The sequence below is a fragment of the Nesoenas mayeri genome (assembly GCF_963082525.1).
Source record: "Nesoenas mayeri genome assembly, chromosome: 1".
In the NCBI taxonomy this organism is placed as follows: domain Eukaryota; kingdom Metazoa; phylum Chordata; class Aves; order Columbiformes; family Columbidae; genus Nesoenas; species Nesoenas mayeri.
Window position 1 is genome coordinate 87,351,719 of NC_137541.1, and position 20,132 is coordinate 87,371,850.

Below are 20,132 nucleotides of genomic sequence, written 5' to 3' on the forward strand. Positions count from 1 at the left end.
TAATACCTTTGACTACCAAACGCTCAGCTCAGGTGCATCGGCAAACTTTATCAGTAAGAGAGGGCTCCTTCTTGTGTAGCCTGCCTAATCCTAGATCTGCAATGAGACCAAGGGTAGTAAGTGCAGCATGTGTCCATCCACTTGGGCCAGTTTTCACCTGGCTAGCCCAAGCAAGAAGAGCTGTGGTCCAGGCCGGCAGATGTCCCAGCTCCCAGTGAGGTCCTCCTGCCCGAGGTGGTGAGATGAAAGCCAGACCTCATGTCCTGAGCTCACACTTCTGGCTATGGGCTTAAAAAAGAAAGGGGCGTGAGCTGGCACTGCTGTGGCTGCGCAGCAGCTGTAAGCTGTCAAATCAGTCTACAGTCATTTCAGAGTAATACCACCCACCACCACAACTATGGCATTACTAACTAGCACCTCTGAAATGGGTTTAAATAGTGTAATAAGACAGATGCTGTTGCTTCTCTCATCTGTTGCTTCAACAAGCACATTCTGTTTTTAAATTAATGTATTTATTAAAAAAATGAACCAAATCCTAATTACTTTTCTGCTCTGTAAAAAAAAAAAGAAAAAGTCTTTGTACTGTAGCCCAGCAAATATTACCCGTACTGTTACTGAATGGCTTGCTGAATGCCTTTTCTTTGGCAGAAAAAAAAATATTTCTTTGACATATTCTTTACAGTTGCTTACGAAATTTACAATTGCAAAACTGAGTAGGTAAGGCATCCTAAATATGACTTCATATATTCTTTGATGCCTTTAATGGATTTTTAAATAAAACAAATAATGTTTTTAACCAAAAACCAGAGAAAGTCAATTGAGCCCCTGCAACTCTTTGCTACTTGGTTATTTGTAACAAAGAGCCAATTTGTTTGCTTTGGTTTGGTTTGAATATTTCCATGAGCTCAGCTTTATGCTTGTGCTCAAATGCTGTACTAACTAGGCATGCTTGCCTGAATCGGGGCCCTAAAGGATGGTCTGTGGCTGTGCTGTGCATTCCCAAGTCCTAATTAGTGCACTTGACTTTGGGGTATCCTTTTCTTTTGCTCACGTCTCAGAACGGGGTAGTGATCCCTAATTCTACTGGGCAGGAAGGCATCTGCTCGTACTCCCAGAACTTGGTTTACCAGCCAAAACGAAGGTGTTTCAGACCTAGTCAAGCTGGGTACATTTGCTGCTCTTCCGTCTCTCAGGAATAGCAGCCTACCTTCAAGGTTGAGAAGATGCCTTTTCAAACAAGATCCTTATTGCTTGCTCCAGGATGGTCTATTAAGCAAGGAAGAGAAACATAACCAGAAAGCACGTGGTATCAGTGAACAGTGTGGATGAAGTTTGAACAACTAAATTACTATAAAAAAAAAAAAAAAAAAAAGCAGGATGTTCCAACCACAACTAGGGAGAAGCCCGTTTTGTATGTCCAAAGGAGAGTTGAAAGCAAGAATCTTTACACCCAAATTCCCAAATCTTGTTTTAAAGGGCCCTGAGAGTAGCATGGCAGAGGGGAAGCAGGTTGTTCAGAGTCTGCGCTTGAAAGTAGAAACCAAAGTCTTTTGAGTTTGCTCTCGAGATTCACACATGCCTGTCAGCAGCACGGGGTCCGTCTTGTGCTCCACTTGGTAGAAGGGGCAGTTCTTCAGGTGCTCTGACATGCACGTGATGTCATTGTGCTGCCACTTGTTAACTCTAGAGAAGAGGCTGCTGAACTGCCAGATCTAATGTGAGAAAGGGGAGACAAATTGGGAAGAGAAAATGGGAATATTGGTAAAAATAGAACAGGATTTTAAAAATCTAAATATGCTTATATTAGGTAGGCATTACTTGCACAGGTTAGTGAACATGTGATTGTACAGGGCTCGCATGACAAGAAATAATGTGGTCTGTTGTTACGTACCTTGTACTCCCTGGGTTTGCTGCTTTAGTCACCACCTGCTATTTTTAATGGCAAAGTCTCCTTCTACTGTTTTTGGTGACAAACCAGTGTGGGGTGTGGGCAAATCCAGGACAACTGACCACCGCACCTCTACAGAAAACTCCATCACATGTATGGTGTGATCTAAGATGTTTATAGGTGCATCCAAAATATTTATAGAGCAGAATGACTACAGCAAGCTTGTTTGAAATGTATCTCAAAGAAACCTGACTTCATAAAGGCCTTCTAAAGCATCTATCAGTAACTTCAACGTGATGAACATCACAACACTAGTATTATTCACGCCACCCCAGAACAAACCTTGGAAATCTAAGGCTAGGGTTATTCCTAGAGGAGATACAAGCTTGCAAAAAACAGAAATGTGCAGTCAAAATAGTATTATTTTGTTTGTAGTGATACAAAGTATCATTTAGTGATACACTAGCATGTTGTGATAAGACTGTGATTAAGTAACTTTAATATATGCTGTACATCAAATAAAATAAATTTTTAAAGTCATACTAGCTTTCTTCACCCCAAAAATGTTTCTTCCTGCAGAAGAAAGACAGTATGTGGGTGTACTACACTTAAGATTACCTGACCCTGTCCTAGTCCTAAGTAACCATAGCTATTATACATAGTAATCAAGTAATTGAGACTAATTACAAGCAGGATGTTTTCAAGAAGAGTCTATGCACTGGGAACAAGATTCCTGTGTGGTCAGTACAGAAAGTTAACATGAGAGAGGTTAGACAGTGTTTAAATTCATGGCTGCTGGTTTGAAATTGCATTACAGTAACTGAAGTTAATTGCTATTTGATTGCTCAGCCAGAATTTCTTCCTTTTACTGAAGGAAGCCACATCCTCCAGTAAATGGCTAATTCCTGGTTTGGATTGAGCTAATTCAACTCACACCAAACTTTGCTACACGGATTTTGAATACTTCATTTTTTGCTCTTAATAAAGAGTACTTTCTCTTAATAAAGAGTCATAAACTGCTAAGCTTCCCTTTGATAAGAATCAATAGGTGGAGATCTTCAGGGGTCTGCTTGAAAGCCACATCCTTAGATCACTTTTAGGAGTCTTCCTTGGATCTAAAGTACTTGTTCCTAGGTCTCTGTCTTGTCTGCTTGTTCAAGCTGCAGTCTCTCATGCCATTCTTTCAACTAATTTTGTGTCAGAGTAGCTGCAAAGCTATCAGCTATAAAAAACCCCTGTCGTAACTATTGTTCAGTGATGACTTAAAAGGAGCTGGGTTTACATATTTCACCAAGACTACCTGAATAGCCAATAAGGGACATGATAATCTTCTAGCACAAACAGTAGGAGACCAGCTTTGCAGAAGGCGGCTTCCTATCCCCATGCTGCTCTCTCAGATGCTCACAACCCAAGGAATCAGACACTCATGGCAATCCTGTGAACTACTAATCATGAAAGCCCTTGGGAGTTGATGTGAATACCTGAACTCCTTTCACAGCCACATCTTCTTGTCCTTTAGCCCTTTGGCATTCTGAAGCATGTTTTAGTTTTGACATACCCTAGATCAGCTTGTAAAGAAAAAAGACGTATGAACCTCAAGTTCTTCAAAACCCCACAGGTAACCTTTAAATAGCAGTAATTCTTGATTCCCAGTGCCTAAATACAGTGCATGTGCAAACAGGTTACCCAAGACAAACTTGGGTGAGGAGTTGCAGCTAGTCAAGAGATGGCCATTTGCACCTTCCTGTCTTTGCTGGATGTACTGCATTTTATAGCCCTGATGCCAGATAACTGTGGTGCAAATTCACAACCTCACAAACCTTCCCAAATCTGCATGGTTCCATGCAGCATCCCTTGCTATGCTCGTGTTTTATCTGGAGAGAGCCCATTGTTCTCTTTTTCCCAGCGTCACAGTCACTTGCCTTTTTGCGAGCTCTCCACGACGTACCACCATGGGAATACCTTTTTTTCTCCCAGACGAGCAGGACCATTCCCCTCTCTTGAAGAAGAGTGGCACAGATGTCCCTCATCAGCACTGACACTTGTGATAGCTGAGATAAACTGAAGCTGTCCAGGAACCCTGCAATGTACTTGAGCACTTCCACTGGGAGGCTGCTCAGCGAGTCTGTATTTCTCCTTCGATTAGCCACTGTGGAAATGCACTTCTCTGATTCACCAAGGAGGGTGTCTACTTCTGGCCTAATAGCAAATGTATTGAGAGCCTTGCTGTATATAACTTTGGCCTTAAGTCCATCAGGGCGGAAGTGATTTTGAACAAAAGTACATCCCAGGTAGGCCAGTGGGCAGCGATGCTGGAACCATCCATCCAGACATGACTGGATATCAGTGTGCACATTCTTGAAGTGGGATGGGAACTCATCCCTCCTGAAGAAATGACTGCAAGTGAATGTGAAAGCTGAACTGCTTTTGTTGTGTCTTCTAGTTACACATTCAGTGTAAAGCTCCACATGGAGCTCTGGTGGGCTTTTTTCATCCAAAATATCTGCAAGAACAGCATTCGAGGAGAAGGATTCCAGAGGAAAGTTGTATGTCTGTGTTGCAAAATCCACAAAGAGTCCATCGATACCCCTTGCTTCAGAGATCTCATGGCCTTTCAGTTCTTTTTCCAGTGCACACAGCAGTGTGGCTTTAACTATATTTGTCTTAGGCAGGTCTTCAATGTTTATTCCCAGTTCCGAGGTATCCACTGACTTGTCTGAAGTTGGCATCTTGTGGCCCAGTGCATCTCCTAGTCGTGCTCTTTTGCCGCAGTAACTAACTGGCACTTTGAAGGTGTAGACAGTCTTCACCTCCTGAGCTTCCAAGTTCCCATAGACAAAGTCTTTTTCTTTGGGAGTGCAAGCAGCTAGCTGGCCAAAGCGGATCAGCATTCCTCCGTGATGTACCAGATACATGTTGTAATCACCTACACCAACTTCCTTCTTCAGCCTCTCCAGGACACCTTCTTGCCAGGGAGCCAGTCCTGTCATTTCTGTATTTGGTGCTACTTGTTGAAGCTTTGGGTCCTTTGCCTCTTCTGCCCTGCCAGGTACTTCCTTTGCCTTCTCTGTGGAGCTGGTAGCACGAGGGGCTGATGCTGTTTTCTTGGAAGCTTCCTCTGTCTTCTGTCCTGTGCTGTCTCCTGAGCCTGTTACCTTGCAAGCTAGGAGCTCTTTGCTGAAAATGTTCTCCCACGTTTTGTAACTCCCCAGGTCCATACCCTCTTTGTCCTTTGCCAAAAGTTCACGTTCATGTTGGCTGAGCTCGGACAACTGCTTGTCGGTTGCTTGGGAACCACAGGCTACTCCTCCCACAGCACCTTCTTCCCCATCAATGGCTTCATCCATTAGCTCTTCCACTTCATCCTTTTTCCTCCACTCTGGAAACAAGTTGGCTATTTTCAAAGTCCTGAAAAGTATCTTCTGGTCTCTGAGTGCCAAGGCAGTGTCCAGACACTCTTCGTTCAAGGTCTCCTTCATAATGTTCTTGTGAAGGGTTGTGTCTGAATCCACGTTTGGCCAGCGATTCCACTCCATAGAGCAGCAGACAACACTGGCTGGACAGACCTGGAGGTGCTTCGCCAGCTTAAAACGGGCCATGGAAAAAGGGCAGCCATAGGCCGAGTTGAGGCAGGGGACCTGCTCTAGGGGACAGAGCAATTGGTGTTCCTCCTCCTTGCACATGTGGAAGGTGGCCCCACAGTGAGAGCGGCAGCTGATCACCATGCAGGAGGTGGAGAGCTCAATTGGTGCATGGCACTGCCGGTTGAAACATCTCTCACAGTGCCTGTGCTGCCCAGGGGGAGCTTTCTGAGCCCGGTGCTGTGTGTAGCAAAGACAAGAAGACAAGAGTTATTGCCTGAAGGAGCAAGAATGAGTACAGACCTTCCATGTGCATGCTTGGTTTCTATGCGTTAGGTGCTCACATGCATTCCTAGAGGGAATAAGGCTGTGGGCAAATGATTGCCAACTCCATACAGTCATGTATCAGCCCTGATCCCTTTGGTACAGTGTAGTCTGATAGCAGCATGGATGTAGATAAAGTCCTTGCTCATTAGCCCAGGAGAGGCAGCCAGGGTTTGGGAGCAAGCTGCTTTCTGTCCCAGTATTCACACTGGGTCTATCTATACCAAGCTGCTGAAATCAAGACAGTCAGAGGCACAGTGAGAGAACTTCCCACTTCCTCAACGTCATTTGAGTAGGAAAGATGACGTTTCTTTCTCTGCTCTGGAAAAAATTAGCTGGTCTTTTGGCCTACGTGTCTTGTCAGCCCCCATAAAGACATTAATGTTGTGCAAATGAACCTCTACTTGCTCTATACCAGCAAGGCTGAGAGTGAGGATTATCATAATGATCCCTGTTCCCAGCATGGAAACCAGCCTAGCTAAAGGCTAATTTTCCTGGCCTCCTTTACTCTGCTTTCCTGATTTACCTTTACACTCCCAGGTGATGCCTCTATGTTGTAGAACAGAAACCACAGGGGACTTCTCTTCAGGCAGGTTTATTTGCTACATCCACTTTCAGGTTTCAAAACCTGGAATAAGTGATGCCTCAATCTGCATTTTGGAGAGAAGCTCCAGACTGCAGAGGGAGCTTGTTGCAAGGTTGTACTCACACAGATAAATCCATTTGCTTTAACTTTTTTTTTTTTTTTTACAAACTGCCTTTCACCTTTCTTCCCCATGTTGTCACCAATGAATACTGAGTAGATAGGAAGGTGAGGAAAAAGGCAGGTATGAGAGCCCGCCTGGAGTACTGCGTCCAGTTCTGGAGCCCTCAGTACCAGAAAGACATGGACCTGTTGGAGAGGGTCCAGAGGAGGCCACCAAGATGGTTAGAGGGCTGGAACACCTCTGCTGTGAGGAAAGGCTGAGAGAGTTGGGGTTGTTCAGCCTGGAGAAGAGAAGGCTTTGGGGACATCTTATTGCAGCCTTTCAGTACTTAAAAGGGGCCTCTAAGAAAGATGGGGACAGGCTTTTTAGAAGGAACTGTTACAACAGGTCACCACCGCTCTACTTTTTCAGTTTACTCTACATACTTCTGACAAGTCAGTGTCAAACTCTACTTGGAACTGAATAGGTGATCCTGAGTTGATCATATTTTAGATTCAGTTTATGAAGGTGTTAGTGACACCACAAGGGGCCAGAAAATAGGGTAAGAGGTCTCAGGCAACAAGTAATAAGCAATACTAGCCTCTGTTTCACAAATTTAGCTGACACCAGGCAGCTCCTTATAGTTAACATTTTGCAACCAACAGACTGGATTAAAAGAACAAGTAGAGGCTGCCAAAGCAAATGTTTAAGAAATTTAAACTAGCTTTATTATATAAACAGGCTAAATGTTTTCTTAAGGAAGATTGCATGACAGTTCTCACATTTCCTTAATAATAATAAAAAAAAATCCTCTTCTCCCTTTAAAAACCTTTGATATAAAAAGGACATACAATTTTCCTGAGGTCCAACAACAAAACCCAGAAGAACATGATGTATGAAGATCCTTATATAAAAAGTTGTCATTACCAGATTACTAACTTTGTGTCAGAACAAACCGCTGATCAGCTTTGCTTTCACTACCATGCTTTCTGTTCTTTCCCAGTAAGTCAATTAAATCAGTTTAGTTAGTAAAAATAATGCACTATGAGGCCTGCTTACAAAAGTTCTCAGGTCCCATTGCTCATAATATCTCTACCCTTGCAATAATTCCCAGTAATAACTGTTACTTCTTCCTAAACATGGGAAAACAGAAGCACAGAGTCCAATAGTAAGTAAATGGAGATGGTGATTAGCATGACACATGCCTTCTGTTGAAAAAGCTCTAAGAACATGAAATGACAAGAAATTACATTCTGGGCCAGATCAGTGGTCCACCCAGCCCAGTAGTCTTCTTCAACAATGCCCCTAAAAGAGATGCTGTGTAGGAGTAACATGTAGGACCTCCTGTAGTCCTTTCCCCTCATACACAGTTGTTGGATTAGAGAACTAGAGGCTGCTCAGTCACTACTTGGAGCTACTTCTCTGGAGGTACTTTGGCTGGTATCAGTAACTTGGTCCAAAGAAGAGCTGCTGCAAGTAGAAAAGTCCAGACTTCTAACTTTCTGATCCTTGATATAGAGGCTGCATTCCTGCTTGGTTCAGTCTACCATGAATTTTTGTGAAAGGGAAAAAGCTAGTGATAAGGAGGAACAGTAGTTCTGTTTCCAAATAGGACCCAGGGTGTGCTTTTTCTGGTGAAAATGAGAAAATTAATTTTGACGATTCTTCCCACCACGCCTTCTGTGCAGTAAGAACTACCATAGGCCCAGCAGACTCTCATTTGGCTCTTGGTAAAAATATACATTATTAGTAAAATAATTTAAAGGTTTTGTGTTTTTTTTTTCTTTTTTTTTTCCCTAAGATTAAAGAAAATACAGAAGTGTAATTTGCCTGGATGTGAGTACTCCTGCAACCTCAGGCTTAAGTGCCCTAGCCGTGAGAAGAGCAGTGCTGGAGAGAAAGTAGGCTCAGGCTTAAGGGGAAGAGATGCTACATGAAGCTGCTTCCCCTTTCTTTCTTGAAGAAACTGTTTTAAATTATCATATTTCACATCTAGGCAATGGAAGTCATGAACAATGCAGGAGAAGGAAAGATGTGCGGGAAAGGCAATGCATGTGAGTTCCTGCAGTCACCAAAGACCATACAGTTGTGTTTAAATTTGATATGCATTAATTGCTCAACACAACTTTGTTCCATCCATTGCAGTTTCCAACAATGAGCAATACATGTTTACATCTCTTAGTGAATCCCATTCCTCCTTGGTCCTGCAGAGTAAAGGAAAACAAGTCCTAGGTGGTCCCTTTACCTAGGGACAAACACCCTGAAGGCTCAAGTACCTTCACCTTTGCACAGAAAGCGCTTGAGACAGCAATGCAGAAAAATAATATTTTGTGACTATCCATTATAGCATTCCCTGCTTTGTCTTGGGGAGCACTGGCTTCTGCACAGAAGTGACACCAGGGTGCTGGCCAGGGCAAACCCAGCCACGTCCAGCCCATAAATGCAGGTGATTTTGGGAGGCATCTGTCCTGCTTTAGGCTGTTCAGTTACATCTAATTCTATGCAGCTCAGAGAAGCAGGAGATACAGATGGATTTATTTCACATTGGCAGCATCCTTGCTGCTCTCATTCTTGTAGCATTTTGCTGCAAATACAATCTCTAAAAATAGTCCCAGCTATGACTTGCATAAGGTCAGTGGAAAGCTGGGTACATTACACCGCAATAAAAACATGAATGTGTGAACAATACTTTCCACTGCAAAACCAACTCTCGGAGAGGAATAATTGATAAATCAAAATACATCTGAGGCATGGGGCTTATAGTTCTCCAAAATCACAGGAAAGGCTGACTTCGAAGTTTTTGGAGAGGAGTTTGCTTTCACACTGTTGTGTGCTGAAACAAACCCCATGTGAATCGCATGTAGAGAAAGGAAACACATACTTTGTTTATCAAAAGTGACCATGTAAGAGCATTCAGATTCAGAATATGTCTCAATCCTTATCCAGATCAGCCATTTCTAGTTGAGTTTATCTCATCCCTGACTTGTATATGCTGTCCTGTCAGACAAATGATTTCTATAAATTTCTTCTCATTGTCAAATCTGTGAAGCTGGAGGACAGGAAGACAGTAGAGAAAACTTTTCTGATATTTAGCAGGGTTTGAATGCTTCTTCTATTCTGATATGTCAGTAAGACAGCGCTTTGTGTTTTAACTGATGATCTACTTACCTCTGTGGCTCAGTTGATGGCATTATTGTCAGTACTCCAATGATAACTTTCAAAACCCTGAGCAGAAAGTTTACAAATTCTGGCCTCAGTAAATTTGATACATAAGATCCAGAGGCAGGTGACACACAGGTATGTCAGGCAATGAAACAGTTCTCTAAACCTGCACACTTATTGTTTCCCTGCAACTTGCAACATTTCCAAAGAGCTGGATTAGAAAAAAAAATCAAAACAGAAATGCTAACTTGAATCATGTCCAAGCTACTGTGGAAAGAAAGGATGCAAATTAGAGTTCACAGTCTGTCCACTTTGGTAAATCTTTATTTTTAGACTGTCATGACAGCAAATCAAGTAAGGTTTAAAAATATACAGCTGCTATTTTAACTGCAGATATGTCTGTGTCTGGAGCAGATCTGTTCAGTGACAATAACTTTCAGTTTATAAACCGATTACAATTTATTTTCAGTAAATATATTTAATTCAGTAAATATGTTTAATTAATGAGCCAAAACAATACAATTGTTTTCTTATTTGGTATTTGCTATATGTGACTGATCATATGACATACCAAGGTTATATCACATCTGAGCTCTTCTCACAGAATCAAGGGATGACTCCCATTTTAAAAAATAATCAAAAAAGGCCACCAGAAATTCCAGAAACCTTAAAGAGTTCGTCTGTGATGAACATAAAACAATCTTGCTAAGATTTACAATGTGATAAAGAGCTATTTAAGAACCTCAGGAAAGTTTGCATCCAAATGCTGGAGCCAAGAATGTTAAAACTATTTATAATGTTACAATAGAAAAACATTTTCAAGGAATGTGAATATTTTTGGTGAAGTGTATTGGGCAGATAGGACATATTGTCTATTTCTTTTAATCTTTGTTACCCACTATGTCATACTTAAAACCTGAGGTGAAAACAAAGTTATCAATTTCCTTACAGGGTTTTTCAATATACTTACTATCTTAGCATCTGAGGAGGTTTACAACCAATAATGAATTAATCTTTGCAGTGCTAGAGGTGCACTTGAGTTTAAAAGAGACTATTACTTCTATTTGGCAGATGTACAATTAAAGGATAGAAAGATGAAAATAAATATAATTAAATATAATATTTTATATAAATAAATATAGATCTATATACACACCAGGCATGGAGATGCTCAGGTTCTGATGTTTCACTTGCAGTTGCATGCCTCCTGCATAAAATCCCTGGTAGAGCCAGCTGTAGAATCACATTTTCTAGGAGAGCATCTAAGTCTCCTTAAACTAGAGATTTTATTCTCTTTTTGTGCAGCGCTCTTCTTCAGTCACTATGTACTTAACATGCTTAGCAAGAAATCAGGCTTGGGTCTTGTTTTGCTACACAGATGATATATTTATTTCTTGGAGCTGAGGAAGAAAACACTAGGCCATTGGAAACCATGCTGTACCACATTTACACATGGTATTCCGAATCCTAATTTTTCTCAAGTCTTGTCCTTAGATACAAAATCAAAAGGAAGCCCAAGAATGCCACCACAGTGATCTCTGAGTCAAGCCCTGCACCTTGACACCCACAGCAGGGACAGCTACAGCTTAAGCGACCACCTTGGCATTAGGGGTAGGGGGTCACTGTCCTTCATGGCACTCTGAAGAGTGATCTCACATATGTATGCTACCAGCTGAGCTTTGAATGAGTCAGACAATGACTATGGTACAGCCCAGGGTAGGTGGAAAGGGAGAATAAAATGTAGAGATGAAATCTTCATGAATGGCACTAATAAATTTCCAGTAAGCATGTGCAAGACACAGTGTCTTTGAGGCTCAGGCCTTGAACAAGTCCACATGGGTTTTACAGGGGCACTTTGATCCCAGGACAACCCTTCTGGTAAACCTCAAGTCCCCAGTATAAGATATGCAGAGTGAAAAGTGTTCCCGTGAGACAACTGACCTGTTAGATAAGGCCAAAGATGGAAGGATCAGACTATGGCAATTAGGGAGTTACTCCCTGTATTTTCTAGCTGGGGATCAGCTGTTTGAGCCTGTGGTATTTCATGGCAGTAACCACTGGTTCAGAGTTACTGAACAGGATGGAATTGCTTTATACTGAATAAAAAATGCTTTAAAATTACAGGGATGAAGTAGGTCCACAGTACAGTGCATCAGCCAGGTATGTTCCTTGCTTTTCTTTCAGAGCATGCGTTCCCACAGAAGCACATCAGATTGTCTTTAGCTCCCTAAACCTGGCATGCAGGAGTGTGGAGCTAAAGAGAATCTGTTGCAACATCAGGCCTCCCCCTCAGATGGTAAATCTGTGCTGCATGCATACAGAAAAGAGGCATGGAAACTTGCTAGTGCAACTTCTGTCCAGAAGCACTGGTGCTGTAATGGGAGGAGTAGTGCAGAGTTCAGAGCAGCGAGGTGTGGGTAACAGAGGGCACTGCTGGCAGCAGCCCTACACTGCACTCCCCACTGTGAGACCTGCATCACCAATATTTCTTGCTCCTCCCTACCCTGCAAAATGTAGCCATAGCTCACCTGAGAGCCCACCTGAAGTGGTCCCCTGGGCTGGCAGTACCATGCAGAGCAGCCCAGCAGCAGGGTCCTGTGCTGAGCATGTTGGGACATCGTACGGGAGACAGGCAGAACAGGGAGAAGGGAGAGGCTGTGGCACGGAGCTACCCTGCTGCTCTCCCTGCACATGAGGGGTCCTTGTGATGTCCTTGGTAGAGACAGAGTCAGGCAAACCCTCACTTGGCATTGGTAACTGGGAAATGGCTTTGGTTTTAGTTTGAGTTCAGCAAGTGCTTCAAAATAACAGGTTCCACTTTAGTTGCAGTTTGAGGAAAAAAAAGAAAGGTCCAAACTTTTTTTTTTTTTCCTTTGAGTTCAGGTTCTATTTTATGCCTTGGTAACAAGGTAACAATCTCATTAACATACTCTAAACTTCTCGAGATAACCAAGTGAATGGTCTGAAGCAAAACAAAAGAAACCCAGCCCAAGGCAAATGCTCCACACAGAGAATTTCAGAGCTATTAGTCAAAGTCATGAAAACAAAAGAGAAAAGATTCCTGAATAAAAATTGCTGAGCAGCCTCAACTCTAAATGGGTACAGTAGTGCCTCTAACACTTGTGATTCTTACTTCATCATCTTATTATACAGTCTGGCTTACAAACATAGTTTGCAGTCTGAATCTACAAAACTCACTGGATTTTAAGTCAGCATTTTTGCCAGAGCATTGTTCTTGCCTCTTCTCTGACCCTTATTGTATATCCTTGTCTTCTCTCAGAATTTCTTGGTGATTACAGAAATTGAATTTTTGATTTATCATCTGTCCTGCTACTGAAGCTCCCATCTTAGAATTAGCATCTTAGTTTTTTAAAACCCCAGATACAGTCCTGCAAACTCTGGCAGATCCACTGAATGTATTATGGAGGTTGTTTTGTTTTGGTTTAGAGTAGCATGTCACAGAAGTGTTCACAGTTACCAGCTGCCTCTGTTTTAGGGTGTCATTTAAGACATCTTGTGCCTGATTATTCTTATTTTTCTTAGTTACTAAGGCTGTTTTGAAGACCTCTTGATTTTCATAGCTCAATACAATAACCATTGCATTAGGTTTGACCAATAAAGACTCCAACTCTACTTACAAAACCTTACCTTAATCATAGAGCCCCTGTGTGTGTACCAAACACTTGCTCTTCTGGTTGTGCTCAGATGGGTTGAAGTGAGGTGGATAAGGGAGAACTGCAAGCAAAGAAAGAGGAGAGAATGGGAGGACACAGAGCAAGCCCAGACAGAAACATCAAGTAGTTTTGGGATGTTAAAAATAAAACCTGTGCATGTGACCTTGTAGCTCAGCTTACAGAGCTTCCACTGTATTTGTTAACACTGTCACTTCTGGAGTGATACTTCACAGAAAAGATGTGAGAGGCAGAACCAATAATACTCTGTGCCCACTGCCTGAGAGGAAAAGATCCAAGCCCTTTCCAGAGCCCCATGTCAGCTCCCTGCCACTCTCGGATGGAGGTTTGCCCCTTACAACTTAACTCTCCTTGGTGACCACACCAGTTTGTGGTTCCTGCTTTTGGAATTGTCACCATGCTGTCTGCTCCCATCATCACCAATTCCAGCAGCTGGTGCAGATGATGGTGGGTTTCTGATCTGCCTGGGCAGAAAAAGAGGGGGAATGGCCCAGAGCTGAGCAGCCAGGCAGACCTGTCTGCCCAGTGCCCTGGGACCGCTGGGAGACTCCCCAGCTCCAGCCCCTCCAGTGCTCCCACCAGCCACCAGGAGGAAGCCTGAAGGGAACAGTTACCAAAGTCACCCTACTGCAGCCAAACGTGTGGAAGCAAAGGAGAGCAGACATTTTTTTACCATCACTGTGAACTCATTGAAGCATTTCATGGTGAGTTTCATGGTAAGCATTTCATACTCTTGGTGAGTACAGGCATATGGGTACTATTACATGTCAATGAGGTTCAGGGGTGCAGATGGTGCAGACATTGCTTCTCCCTGGTGAGTGTTCACCCCATCTGGTTGTAAAGACCCTCTTGTGACCCTGGTGTTGTACAAGGCCACTTTTTACCACCTCAGAAACACAGAACAACACCTTTTGGCTGTGGTGGTGGCAGCTCTGAGATCCTAAATCATGATAAACTTGCTGCTCTGCCTTATCTTCCTCCTTCCCTATCTGCAAGTCTGCAGTGACTCTCATCATTTGAAACAGCGCAGGCAACCGTGTTTTCATCTTTATGCTGAACAAAATGCCAGTAGGTGACAACCAAGGCTTGCTGGTGCCAATCGTGATTTAGTAGTGCTAAATATGGTTAGCAGTCTGGCTCCGTGGCCTTTTTTAGAAAGGGCTGTGTTATCGTGATACCATTTTCTGTCATCCCATTGCACTGGGGAAAGCAGAGGCCAGTGGTAATACACCTAAACTCGAATTTCACCCAATCACAACACGACTGCTGATCAGTTTACCCCTTCCACTTCTGCCCCTCGCTCCCAGTTCAGGGTCATTCTTCAACTTTCAATGCTGTTGTCATCTTTTAGGACTGTGTTTAAAAACATGCTGCTTGTGTGCCTCACTTTTATATGAAGTAAAAAAATATTCTAAAAACTCTGTATTATTGGTGTAGAAGTAAACTCCCTCCAGCTGAATTAGCCCAGGTTACTAAAATACTTAGGGCTTCAGAAGCAGTTGTCAGAAATGAAGCTGCCTTATATCTTAATTTTACTGGCGCCTGATGTCAGTCTGGTTTCAGATCTTTGTATTTCCAGACAGTCTGAACTCTGGTGGCACTTTTTACAGCTTCGGTGTGTTGCTCAGTGATCACACAGACCCAAACAGCCTGTCCTGGGCAGCCTTACGTAACACCAGCCCCGCAAATTTTGCAAATCCTTGCCTGCAGATGATGGCAGTATGGCAAAAAGGCATCATCTGTGGTGGCCTTTTAGAGAGGGTTGTCACAAGAAGTGTAGAACGAATGTAGTTCACCATCCTTGCAAATGTGTATGTGGTGGAGAGAAGGGAACAGAAGAGCGACAGCAACAGGAAACAGGAATTAATCCTCGTACCTGCATCACGCCATTATATTAGCTCAGCTGCACCTGAAACCAGACTCAGCAAAACCAGGAGAACTTGCAGATCTCTGCTGCCACCCTCACCTGTGCTAATTTGATTCAAGGTATCTCAGTAATGCCAACCAATTCTGTAACCAGACCTCCTGCTGCAGCATAGTTGTGCTTACTAGTAGGGGGCAAGAAATGGGAAATCTCTGAAAGAAAAGGGTCACTGTTATTTATTTTTTGATGTAAATGCTTTGGGAAAAAGCTGCTGCCTGTCTGATTTAAGGTATCTTATTTCAATTCTATGGATAGAATTGATGTGCTATATAGAAGCCCTATGAAATATACCTATGTATATGATATTTATATGGTATATGTATGCATATGATATGTATACAAATATTTATTGATACAGGAAAATTGGACTAGATCTGGTAGCCTGAGAGAGGCAAGGCTGCCACAGCTCCATGTCCCCAGGTACAAGAAGTAGCCAGGCTAAGCTCATATTCCTAGTAGGTACATGCACAAACACACATATACACCACTTAAACATATATACCGGGATGGCCACACAGATTATGCAGCTAGCCACACAGAACATTCACATGAACAAAGCGCCAGTGGCCTTATCTCAACTCCAGCTGAACAGGTTGGAGGTTATGGTTTCATTATGGTTGGACTCGATGATCCTGAGGGTCTCTTGCAAGCAAAACAATTCTATGATTCTATGAGGTGTGCTAGTGAGCATGCATATATATGTGTGTGTGTGTGCGCATGTGCATGTATTAGGTTGTGTGACACAGGCTTGTGCCATCGTGCCCCTGTGCTCCTCCGGGCATGTGGAGATGGGCCTTCAGTGGGCAGATGGCTCCTGGCATGGTCCTGGGAGCAGCCCAGCAGGGTGCTGATGGGGCTCCCCCTCCTGCCGTTGTCCCGTTTTCCTTTGTGGGTGTGCAGACAAGCCTTTGTCACACAACGTAACACACATATTGATCTCAAAATGCACCATGGCTGATTGGCAGCTACTGTGGCTTATCGCGTTAACTGTACATCCAGTGACCACCGCTGTGTCTGTTGCTGCCAAGCTGCTGCCGTAGGATCGCCCATGACACTGCGACACGGCTTCGCTTGTCACCCGTCCCTTCCGCCTGCGCAGAGGGCAGCAGCGATGTGCTTGTGGTGACACCGAGGCCACCACTAGCTACCCTGCACCGCAGAAAGCATTAACTACAGTGGAAATGTCACCTCGTTAGGTTACCCCGGGCTGTAAATGCCCCCGGGCGGACCCTGTGCCTTTCACCGCTCCCCTGCGGCAGCGCTGCCGGGCGGCAGGTTGCGGCCCGTGGCCGCCTAGCACCGCCCTGCCACTCGCGGCTGCTGCGCCACAGCAGGCCAGCGCCCTTCCGCCACCGCCTCTGACTCCATGCCCGCGACCCGCCCGGCCGCCGCCACCGCCCCTCAGGCGGGGAGGCGGCGCCTCCTCCCCCGCCCCAGACCCTCCCGGCTGCGGCGGCGCTGCCCGCCGCACTACAGCTCCCGGCACGCCCCGCGGCGCACGGCGGCCGTCCCTGCGCACCCCGTCTGCGGCTGCGCGGCCGCGCTCTGCATGCCGGGAGTCCTAGTTTTCCGTGGAGCCGCGGCCCGGCGCTGTCGTCGTCCTGAGGAGGGCGCCGCTGCCACGCGGTGTTTGTAAATATGTAACGAGTGAGCGTCAGGAGAATGGAGCCAGGCTCTTCTCGGTGACAACCAATGAAAGGACAAGGTGCAATGGGTGCAAACTGGAACACAGGAGGTTCCACTTAAATATGAGAAGAAACTTCTCAGCGAGGGTAGCAGAGCACTGGAACAGGCTGCCCAGGGAGGTTGTGGTCTCCTACTCTGGAGACATTCAAAGCCCGCCTGGACACCTTCCTATGTAGCCTCATCTGGGTGTTCCTGCTCCGGCAGGGGGACTGAACTAGATCATTTGCTGTAGCCCCTTCTAATCCCGAACAGTCCGTGATTCTGTGACGGGCAGCGGACGCCTCCGGCCGCACTCGCCACGCCTGGCCCCCGGGGCCGCCGGAAGGGCTCTCCTTCCCAGAGTGCACTGCGGCGAGGCCGGAAGCTGCGCAGCTGGCTGCGCGCGTGCGCAGTGCCGTGGCCAGCCAGCGCCGGGCAGGCAGGTAGGGAAGGAGCGGCGCTCGCGCGCCTCGGGCCCGAGAGGAGACAGCGCGGGGCCGGGCCGGGCCGGGCCGCGCCGCGCCGGCAGCAGGTATGGGGAGCGGAGCGCCGCGTGCTGCGCCGCCGGGAGGGGGGAAGCCTCAATCTCAGGCCCACGCCGCGCCGGCGGAGGTGGGGGATAACGGTAGCCGGGCGGTGAGCGGGGCCGGCCCGGGCGCGGGAGGAGGGACAGGTCCCCGTGCGGGGGTCGGCGGGGGGCGCCTCGGCCCGAGCTGCGGGTGCCGCCGGCTGCGGATGTCCCCGGCCTGCGCGCGTGCAACAGGCGGAGGCCGCGCGGGCGGGGCGGGGCCGGCCGGCGCGGCGGGAGCCGCGCGCGTGGGCCGGGACCGGTTGCCTCGCGCCGGCCGCCCGGGAAGAGCTGACGGACTGCGGCGGGAGCGGACGCCGCTCCCGGGAAGCGGGCGGGCGGCAGGCAGGGCTGGTCCTGCCCCGGGAGCACCCGCCTGGCTGGGCGGGCGGCGGGGCTTGTGCCGGTGGCGGGCCGCCCTCCGGCTTTAGAAATCGGCGGGGTAGCTGCGGGGACTCGGAGGAGTCCGTGTCACAGGGACGGGCTTCCTCGCTGCTGCTGCGCGCCGGCGGGACCGGCCGTGTTTTCCTCCGGCGGGACGGGGTGTGAGGAGAGGCAGCGCCTCAGCTCGACGGGGAGGGGAACGGAAACTTTCTCCTGGGTCTTCGAAGCTTGTACTTTTTTTTTTTTTTCCCTAGTGATCTTAGTTGATGTTACAGAACCTTTATGTTCTCCATGCAAACATCACCTCATAGCCTTACATTATCCCATCTATAACATTATCTCCTTGGCTAGCTATATGTGATGAAGGGTTTGCGCTTTCTCTGTGGCCATGGTGGCCGCTTCCAGTTGTCATCTCCCTGGTGATCTTATAACCAGCAGAAGCTCATCCATTCATAATCTTGGAATTTGTATTGCTTGTACAAGAATACATGTAATGAGAATTTTAAGCTTTGCCTCTTGAGGGCCTTTCATGAAAACTGAAACTCCAGGCTGTAAAGATAGGTCATGAACTGTGAAAATACGGGGCTGCTGTTTCTGCAGAATTCCCAAATGCTGCTGAATGGTTGTGTTTAATAGTCTCTTTATCCTTTTTTTCAAGCTGCCATTTCTCTGGATTTTTTTTTGTTTGCTGGTGTATTTTCTGCTCTGATTGCTTAATGTTAACAAAAGACTTAACACATTTGGGATATGTCTATGAGCTGTCTGGAAATGGGATAGCAATTTTATCCCTAGAAACTAGTTATTTTAAAGCTATTTTGTATATACCTGTGGCAATTAATAGTTAGAATAGAATAGTTAATAGAACACTATGTAAAGTTATGGTTTGCATCAAAATAATCTTTGGTGTATCTGCCCTTATTTTTATTGACACTTCATTATGTTGTTCTCCCTGCAACGTTACCATGTGCATTGACATGTGAGCTAGCTCATTCATAACAGGTTTGTTTCTACATGAACTGTGGTTGCACCTTTTAATTACCCTTTAGACATACCCATAGGCACAGGGAAAATGAAGAGTAGCTTGAGGCATGGTAACATAAGATGACATGCAATGTGAGGTTTTTCTCAGAATGGGTTCTCTTGTCATAGTCTTTCAAACGAGTGCCATGATGCTTCACTTCCAAGAAACGTGGCTATTTTGGGGGCTTGGGATTTCCCCTCCCCCATTCTAAAACTTGTAACCAGAGTCTTTGTTATATACATCTCTCATTCTAGCACTACACCAGGTTGTTTACCTTCTGCTTTCAAGTGCTCTTTCTGTTGATTTTTTTCTGATGTTACATTCTCAGTGTTGGTGTCTTCAGATCTGGCTTGTTTATGTGGTCCTGTATATTCAACTGAGTGCTGGTTCCTGGAGAAGTCACAGTTTAGTCGATTTAGAAAGGGAAAGGCAGCAACTACCCATTTCAACATCACTGACCAAAGACACTGTGAGAACTAAAATTACTACAGTCAGATGTTGTAGCAGTTTCTGAAAGGTTCTTTATAGAGGCTTTTAAGTGTAAATGTTTATTTAACCAGATTGTTTGATAGTCTTATTTCAACTTCAGTGTTTCAATACAGTGCTCTTTTCTTTTTTTTTTTTTGTTTTGTTTCACTTTTGTTGAATAAGCGCAAGTGAACAGAATGGTATGCTTTGTTTTAGACTGCCCTGTATCTGGCAGGCCTGCTTTGATATCTTTCTGTTTGTCTCTCCGCGAGATTGTGGAATTTTTCTTCTAAACTGTTTTACAAGTCCTGGAGGAGGCAAAGTGGGAGGCTTAACTCATACTCTTAAGAACACAAAAGGAAACTGTACCTTTAAAGGTGATGGTAGAGAAGTTGCTATGTTGGAAAACATAACTTTGTGGGAAGAGGTGAGAGGTTAATGGATCTTAAACAGTGCCTTCCAGAAAAATGGAAGTCAAGTCTATGTGAAAAAGCATAAAATCTAGCATACTAAAAAAAAAGTGTTGTGCTTTTAATGTAAGTTGGAAGCATAAGAGGAAATAAAATAGCAGTAGCAAATAGCTGAATTTCATGGATTTGTTTAAATAATTCTGAAGGCCAAAGGGAACGGGGGTGTGAGGGAGCCTAGTAGGCTAGGAGCAAGTAAAGAAAAATAAAAGACATTTAAGGAGTTACTCACTTGATGAAATGTTGTGAGTGACTGAAATATCTAAACAGGAGATTCTGGTATGATGCAATTAGACAAACAA

General features: G+C 45.0%; 2 protein-coding genes across 2 annotated transcripts in view; one reads left to right on the forward strand and one right to left on the reverse strand.

The window, feature by feature from the left end:
- Nucleotides 1-1,187: 1,187 nt before the first annotated feature.
- Nucleotides 1,188-16,625, reverse strand: FBXO40 (F-box protein 40; the record flags this gene model as incomplete). Its single annotated transcript, XM_080349378.1, has 3 exons — nt 1,188-1,712; nt 3,811-5,709; nt 16,569-16,625. 3 exons carry the CDS (start codon nt 16,623-16,625, stop codon nt 1,515-1,517), a joined length of 2,154 nt encoding a protein of 717 aa, XP_080205504.1. The 3' UTR covers nt 1,188-1,514.
- A 715-nt stretch (nt 16,626-17,340) lies between these two features.
- Nucleotides 17,341-20,132, forward strand: part of KPNA1 (karyopherin subunit alpha 1) — a 53,905-nt gene continuing 51,113 nt past the window's right edge. The window contains exon 1 of the mRNA XM_080339223.1: nt 17,341-17,454. The gene's annotated coding sequence lies outside the window, so the exon portion shown is untranslated. The remainder of the gene's footprint in view (nt 17,455-20,132) is intronic.